At 38.9% G+C, this 7873-nt stretch overlaps 2 protein-coding genes across 2 annotated transcripts; one reads left to right on the top strand and one right to left on the bottom strand.

Moving 5' to 3' along the window:
• Nucleotides 1-695: 695 nt before the first annotated feature.
• LOC111080022 (beta-lactamase-like protein 2 homolog) lies at nucleotides 696-2045 on the top strand. Its single transcript, XM_022375388.2, has 4 exons — nucleotides 696-908; nucleotides 979-1148; nucleotides 1212-1421; nucleotides 1481-2045. Exons 1-4 carry the CDS (start codon nucleotides 790-792, stop codon nucleotides 1858-1860), a joined length of 879 nt encoding a protein of 292 aa, XP_022231080.1. The 5' UTR covers nucleotides 696-789; the 3' UTR covers nucleotides 1861-2045.
• Nucleotides 2046-2287: 242 nt separating this feature from the next.
• Nucleotides 2288-5104, bottom strand: LOC111080021 (pre-rRNA 2'-O-ribose RNA methyltransferase FTSJ3). The gene is made up of 2 exons (XM_022375387.2): nucleotides 3157-5104; nucleotides 2288-2936 (listed from the first exon to the last, which is right to left on the bottom strand). The coding sequence occupies exons 1-2, from the start codon at nucleotides 5012-5014 to the stop codon at nucleotides 2350-2352; spliced, it is 2445 nt and encodes an 814-aa protein (XP_022231079.2). The 5' UTR covers nucleotides 5015-5104; the 3' UTR covers nucleotides 2288-2349.
• Nucleotides 5105-7873: the final 2769 nt, after the last annotated feature.

Raw genomic sequence — 7873 nt, 5'->3', positions numbered from 1 at the left:
TTTCCGAGCTATGTATTTTGTTTCGATTTTTGAATTTTGGAAGTAGGAAAATTGGAATTTATGGGGTAACGACATAAGTCCGCGCGACATATCTCCGCCCATACATTTTCCGCGCGGAGATATGACGCCAAACTCCGCGCGGAGATATGTCGTTTTTGAAACGACATATGTCCGCCCAGAATTTAGCGGAGATATGTCGTTTTTGAGACCTCGCGGAGATATGTCGTTTCAAAAACGACACATGTCCGCGCGGAGATATGACGCCAATTTATATCAAGTAAACAAACCTTTTTTGTGACATATAAGGTGGTGTACATTTACTAAAAAAAAAAACCGTAATGTTGGCATTCTTTGAAAAATTTTATTTATTAGTAGCTTATTTTGTTAAGAATAGATGCTGCTAAAAAGTTAAGTCTGAAAATAGAACCATACCCTACGAAAAAATTTTGTTTGCAGAAACTGCCTGAATCAAATATTTGTGTGTCACACGACAGGAGGGACAATTGCTTAGCTTGGTTTCTGTCGTTCAGCCCACGACACGTAATGGGCCGAAATTGACGTTAACAAGCAGAAACCACCGATCCAATGACCGTGGTAGCTCTCGCAGCAATCTCAACAGCTACCATTTCCTTGTATGAACTGGCACATCTTTGTATGTACTGTATGGCTAGTGGTCAAACGTATATTTTATCGATATTTTGAATCTTTTATGAGTCAAGTCGGTAAGAAACGCTTATACGTAACAAGTAGCCGATTCTAAATTATCCTGAATTCAACACTCAAAGTTAAATGGCATTAATTCCTCCGGTCACACGCCTTACATCCTCCATAATACGTATACTGGGATGTAATCCCAGTCTTATGACGTTGCAAGGCACCAATACCTATCTGCTTGGAAACGGGAAAAAGTGAGTATGTCCAATGTCCAATCCAAAGTTCAAAAATATAAAAACCAGCCAATAAATCATTATATATTAGACGGATACTGATTGATACTGGGGATGAAGATGTTCCTCAGTACATAGAACACTTAAACGATGTACTTTGCCGGGAGCAGGCCTCCATTGCCACTATCATCCTGACTCACTGGCACCATGACCATGTCGGTGGTATTAAGGACATTGTGGGCAGCAGACTGGCAGACAATGGTATGTAGTGCCTGAGGCCAATAATTGTATATTGCAGATTCTTATTAGTGATCTTCTATTCAGACTGTCAAGTATTTAAGTTTAGTCGGACCGATGCAAGTGATGTATGCCCAGAGATCCCAGCTCACATAAAATTGCAACCGATTTCAAACAACCAAGAGTTTTCAGTAGAAGGAGCCAATATGCGTGTTGTACACACTCCAGGACACACCACGGATCATATTGTATTAGCAATGGACGACGGGACGCTTTTCAGTGGGGACTGTATATTAGGTTTGTTTTCGCCTTGGATTGTGTTCTTTTTCAATTTTATAATGCTGTCTTTCTGTAAGGCGAGGGTACTGCCGTCTTTGAGGATCTGTACGAATACATGAAAAGCTTGGATACAATTTTGAAAATCCAACCACAGCGTATCTTTCCGGGGCATGGCAATATTATTGATGAGCCTGTTCCCAAGATTGAGTACTACATAAATCATCGCACCAATCGTGAACAGCAGATACTCCAGTTCTTTAGCCAACGCCCCCATAAGCGTTGGCAATCAATGGATGTTGTGCGGGTGGTTTACAGACATACCCCTCAGAAGCTGTGGCCCGCTGCGGCCTACAACGTAAGCCACCATCTTAAGAAGTTGCAAAAGGAGGGAAAACTGCTGCTCAACGAGTTAGATGAAGAAGCATTTTATGTTTACAATCCAATAAGTTTGCTCTAGATCTAAGATACATATTCAGTTTTTTTTTTGTTTTCTTTCAGAATTGCAATGTTTATTAAACTCTGATGTAAGATGTAAGTTACATGAAAAAACCAAAACCATTGCCTTGAAAAAAAAACCACAAAATTTTAATATATGAGAAACATAAGTTTTGGATCGTTGAGTAAAAAAGTTTTATTTCGTTGCGTGTGTTTGTATTAAATCTGGGATTATTTAATAAATACGTCTGTGAGAACCATATACAAAAAATATACCAAAGAAAATGTTTTGTCAGCATTTTTACTTTTAAGTATTGTTTTTAAATCTGTTTCCATCCGCTTTTTTTACAACAGAAATGTAGAGTACTGTAATTTTCATTTAGGGACTTAGAAAAGTTATCAGGGTGCAAGTCATTTAACCAACTAAATCAAAACGTTTTCAGTGTGTATTAGTGCGTAGTAAAAGTGTAGTTTTATTTCTGGTTACATGTAATTGTTCAACTTTAATATTTCACTGTTTTCCTTTTCCAATTTTACCACTTTTTTGGCGTTGCTTTTTAGCGACTGAAGAGCGTTTATCCTTCTTCTCTCGAGGATCTACGACGCGATAACGACCTTTCACGCCAGCTGGGCGAGAGGCCCGACGAGACGCAGTGTGCTTTTTAGCGACTACATATGTAATCTCTTTTTTCTTTTCTTGCGCTTTCTTATATACCTTTCTAAGTTGCTTTGCCTTCTCATGGGTTGAGGCATCAGCGTTGTCCATTATCTTTTCGGCCATTTTTTTTGCTTTGGCCAGACGTTTTGTGGAACGGCGCTTCTTTCTTGCTTTTGCCTCCATTACTTTTTTTATAGGGCGCACATTTAGCTCCTGGACCTTGCGTTTGTATTCTTCGGTAAGCTCTTGAGGCACTGGTTGCGGCGTAGTCATGTGTTCTTTTTCATCTTGTGTGAACCAGGCTGGCAGATTTTCATCATTAAAAGCATAACGGTTCCAGGCTGCATCAATAAGTTCGCGTTGCGTTTTCTTTCCGCGAATTAAAAACGCACCAAGAGCTAGCTCATTTTCGGTCAGACGTACCTTCTTCGATTTTGGCTCTGAAATTATAAAAGTGGAAAATAAAACGTGCAATTCATATGTACATATATATAACAAAAACTATTTGACTTCTGTGTTTTAGTATTCTTGAGCTCAGATAGACTAGATTTGTTTGCTTAATTGATATAAGATTAGTTAATATTTTCTGTAACTAGCTAAAAAGTACTTGTAGAAAAATTTTTAATTAAAATTTGGCTTGTATATATAATTATTACCAACCTTTGGACATATCCTCAGAAACAGTATCTTTGGAAAATTCTTCAGAGTCAGAGCACTCTGAGCTGCTATCCATCGTCATAGTTTCATGTCGGGCGCGGCGCTTAGCCTTCTTGCCCAAGGGCACCTGTCCATATGTGTCCATGCTGAGGGTGCTCTTATTCAGAACAGAGACACCCTTTAAATTATACTCCTTGGCCATATTGCTCAGATCATAGTTTTCCTCATCGTCGTCCGATTGTATGTTTTGGAGATTGTTCTTCTCGTACCAAAGCTGTACACGTTGTTGCCGCTTGGTGTCCTTGTCGCGAAAATCACTTGACTTTATGAGCGGATGCTCCTTGTATTTTTTCTTGCCTTTACCCCCTTTAAAAATATCTTCGCCATCGTCGCTTAGGCCTAAACCTCGCTCATCACTCATCATCTCATCGCTGTCTTCATCGTTACTTAATTCTGTCTCTTTTTCATTTTCATAGTGGCCATCGTCATCCATTTGATTGTCGTCCTTGTGATACTTTTTGTACTTGGGCAACTTAGGAGGCTCTTTACCCTCTACTTCTATGTCGAAGTCGGGGTTAACATCGAGAATTCTGTCCAGATCAACAACAGAGTTAATAACTTTAAGATCGAAAATTTCATGCACAGTTTCCTCCACAGGCCCGTCATCTCCCTTTATAATCATATTAAGGTTCATCTTTTCGTGAAGCTTTGCCTTGGCTTTAAGCGTCTTCTTTCGCTTCCGCTTAAGCTCTTTTTGCTCCTCGACTGTCAACGTACTAATCTGTTGTTGTAGTTCAACATCTTCTATGTCCTCTATTTCTGCTTGCGTAAGTGTTTTTGGTATTGTTTCCTCCGCGTCTGGCTTCTCGATGACCACCGTCGTTTCAGTCTTAAAAAAACTATCTTTGACAGCTTTCCACCACAATACAATACCCTTAATGTCCTTGCGACCTAAAACCTTAAGATCCTTGCAGCATTCTAGAATCTCGGGTGTAGTTTTAATGTGATTGGCAATACGCTCGTCATCAATGCGAATGGATCCCACACCTTGGAGTGCAGCTAGGCCGTTTTCTGCTGTCATAAACTCTGTGGCCGCTAAATTTGTTCTTAATGATATTTCCTGTTCACTGTAGCCCTCGGCCTTAATGCGTTTTTGCCTTTCCGGGTGCAGCAGGCTATTTTTCTTCTTGCTTTCGAGGTCGAGCTCCTCGAACACGTATTTGCAGTCGAGCAGGCGATGGTCGATAATGTCGGGTGCTAGGTATTCCTGGCAAATCACGAATATTTCGGCCGACTCCTTGCGGGAAGCACTTGGTTTGGTGGCATGTACCTTCTTGAAGAGCTGTTTGAGCACCCAGAGTAGTGCGTTGTAGTCCTTTGAGCGGAAAACTTTAGTCACAAACCAGCCACCGCCGCGCAGAAACTGAGTGGTCAACTTGAGGGCATTAAGAGTTAAGCAGATCTGCTGGTAAGCATCATAAAGCCAATTACGACCCACGTTGGGGGCACCGTCGTGAAGGACAACATCCGCCTTCCACGACTGCAACTCCTTAGTTAATGATTGACGACACTTTTCCGTTGTAATGTCCTCTACTAAACCAATGCAGCCTGCAATGGGTCGTATTGGGAAGAGGTCAACACCAATTACAATGCTGGATACTGGCATATTTTGTTTGGCCACTTGCATCCATCCACCAGGAGCTGCACATAGATCTAAGCAAACTTGCGACTGTTGAAGAAATCCGAATTTGCGATTTAACTGTATCAACTTAAAGGCGGCACGGGATCTAAAACCAGTCTCCTTAGCAAGTTGGTAAAATTTATCCTTCCTTGTCTTTCCTACTTTGGTCTTCTTGCCCATTTTCTTATTTGTTGATTGCTGTAAAATTACAAAAACCAAGCTTCCACGTGCTATTAAAATCTTCTTCTTTGATGTTTTCTTCAGAATAGAGATACAGTGTAGGTGTATCGATATTTTGATTGAGTGTCAAGAAAGCGTCGCAGCGACAGCGACGATAAAGCAGTATGGAAATAGTACTAATGGTGTTATGACTTAGGAACAGAGACCGGCAGAGTCGTATGTACTGTGCATAGGAAAAAATCTCGATCAGTGCAGTCGGCACACGTATACCGTAAAAGCTTCGTGTGGCTTTTTGGTATTATTAGATCACCAAAATACAGAACATAATGGACGGAACATACAGAACATTATGGAATGGTATCGATATCAGAATAGCCGCAATGAAGCAGAAAAGGCATTCACACTGGCAGACATGCGTCTTCAGAGCAGCTGATTTGAGCACTTGTGGACAATGAAAGCCTAAACAAAAAAAATATATGAATTAACTTATATTTAGGCACGCTCCGGCTTGCACATTCACTTTGCGTTTTACTTTTCAGCAAAAAGTCATACTTTTCATTTCAAAGCGCTCTGGAATCCACTTTTGTGAATTTGTTTACTCTTTGTACTGTTAAGCGCCAAATTTACTGCTGTTTCATACAAAAAGGCCTCTAATATGTTTAACAGAGACTTATCGATACCCAAATAGGGCTGCCACAGCTGTTAAGATGAATTCACTTCTTTGTTTTTGTGTTTAAAAAAAAATTATTTATAAAACGGCCAAAAGCTCAATTGCACTGGTAATGGTGTGAAATTCATGTCAATGCATCACTAATTTTTTTTTTTTTCCTTTTGAAATTAAGATTTGTTTAGTTGTATAAGAAGCCGTTTAATTTTCATTTCGGCGAGGAATTTGTGCGGGAGCGGCCGTTTTTTTTGTTTTGAAAAGTAAATCATATTTACTAAAAAACATGAAAATATAAATTTAAAGAAAGAAAGAAATTTAATATTTATTTATTTTTTTATATTTTTATATATATTTAAATATATATATTTTTTTTAAATAGCCAGTTTTTCGCGAAATACATTACTTATTAATAAATTAATTGTTCGTGAAATTTATCACTTATAAAGTATTGACGTCTTTAAAAATTCATCATTTATAAATCTATATAATTATCGGAATTGTAACTATGCTCTTTTCATAGTTCTGAAGGATATGTTCGATTCCAGCCGCTATCATGGACGGGGCCATCTCCATAGAAACATGGGATTTCTTTCGAGGGCCCTGCAAACCCTCAATACTGTCCTGCCATATAAAAATAAAAATATTCCCCTTTCAGCAGACCTGCCGATTGTTGTTTTTTTAATGGCTGTAAAATTAGAATGCATAGAAATAAAAAAGAAAATGCATATATCCATTAATAATATTACATATAACAGTTTCTTTTTCTTCAAATTTTATTTATTCTAAAAAAACAGCTGATGGACTGTGTTGTTGTTTTTTCCATTATCCTGTCTGTCATTGTTTACATTTTCGTAGCGAATTCCGGCTTTTTCTAGCTTGGTGGCTGTGTTTTTGTATCAAATAGTGCCTCAGTTGTGCGACTGAAAGCCATTAGACGTATCTAGAGACGGCTACGAATAATAATGTTGCATTTTGTCTCTCATGCTATCCCTCATGCTGGCTAAGTTTAATGTCATATAGCTATTGGTGGTAATAGTTGCACTGATAGGCAGAAAAGTGCAAAAATGTTCTGTTAAGCGTAAAAGCAATCGAATATATCGATTAGACGCTCATGAATCAGAGACCGTCAAAACTTTTTGCCACCACTAGGGCCCTATGCTTAACCTATATAAAAAAAATGCATCTCCGGCAAGACGCAAAGAATCATGACGCAAAGAAGCAGCCCCAATGTAAGCAGCCTATTAGAGCCTGTTTACGCTACGGTTGAGATATTGAGTTATTTCGTTTAGGGCAAAACTCTGTGTGTAACGCAGAGAAGAACACGTTTCCGTAGCCGAGTCGCCTATATCTCAGAGACTATAGGAGCTAGGGCAACCAAATTTGGTTTCCACAGTCATGTGATGTTTCACTGCTACAAGTGTATTTCAAAATTTCGCCCCGCCCCCTTCCGCAAACACAAAAGACGAAAATCTGTGGCAGGCACATTTTTACAGATACGATAAAACTAAAAACGCAGTATCGTAGAGAATGCCCATAACTACCAGATTGCCGAATCTGAATTAGATCGGATCATAATTATAGCCAGAAAGAAAAAATTAATTTTTAGTTGCTACCCCTGCCCACTCCTGCCAACGACAACGCAACTCATTTTTCATCTCGCTCGCACACTCTGCCGCGTTCAGTGCGCGAGCAACCCATAGTGGAGGAGATGTAGAATCTAAAGGGTACATGTTTAATCTACATGTTAGATGTAGAATATACATAATATATGTAGATGTAGATAACAGATGTAGCAAAAAAATGTAATATGTAACATTTTTTTTTTTATTTCTAAAATTCTTAAAAATCATATGCACAAAAATGTAAATACTGACTGAGTACGGGTATAAGTAGAGTCGCGTCCTTAGAAGTGACTCACACGTTCTTTCTCGTTATTATTATTTTCTATTAATCTTCATATATATAAAATATGCCTGGGGAAGAGCGACCCCAGCCGAAGAAGTGCATTTTATTAACATTTAAAAAAAAAACCTAGCAGCTGTCTGAGCAGTGTAACCGTACGGAATTCAGTGCACATGTCTGGTCACACCACTGGCCGCTAGAAGAATATATGAAATTTGTTTGCTAGCAAACAGTTTTCGGATCTCAGTACTAGGCTTGAGGTTTCAGAGAATGATAAAATAAAAAACTTT

This window comes from Drosophila obscura, unplaced genomic scaffold (assembly GCF_018151105.1).
Source record: "Drosophila obscura isolate BZ-5 IFL unplaced genomic scaffold, ASM1815110v1 contig_87, whole genome shotgun sequence".
Taxonomy (NCBI): Eukaryota; Metazoa; Arthropoda; class Insecta; order Diptera; family Drosophilidae; genus Drosophila; species Drosophila obscura.
The sequence above is the reverse complement of the archived record's forward strand: the minus strand, read 5'-3'. Positions and strand labels throughout refer to the sequence as shown.

Excerpts from the sequence above, each read along its gene's own strand:
- LOC111080022 (XM_022375388.2), top strand. The coding sequence starts at position 790 with ATGGCATTAATTCCTCCGGTCACACGCCTTACATCCTCCATAATACGT. Across the intron at positions 1,149-1,211 it reads CAGCAGACTGGCAGACAATG|ACTGTCAAGTATTTAAGTTT; the intron begins GTATGTAGTGCC and ends TCTTCTATTCAG. Across the intron at positions 1,422-1,480 it reads CAGTGGGGACTGTATATTAG|GCGAGGGTACTGCCGTCTTT; the intron begins GTTTGTTTTCGC and ends TCTTTCTGTAAG.
- LOC111080021 (XM_022375387.2), bottom strand. The coding sequence starts at position 5,014 with ATGGGCAAGAAGACCAAAGTAGGAAAGACAAGGAAGGATAAATTTTAC. Across the intron at positions 2,937-3,156 it reads TTCTGAGGATATGTCCAAAG|AGCCAAAATCGAAGAAGGTA; the intron begins GTTGGTAATAAT and ends TTATAATTTCAG.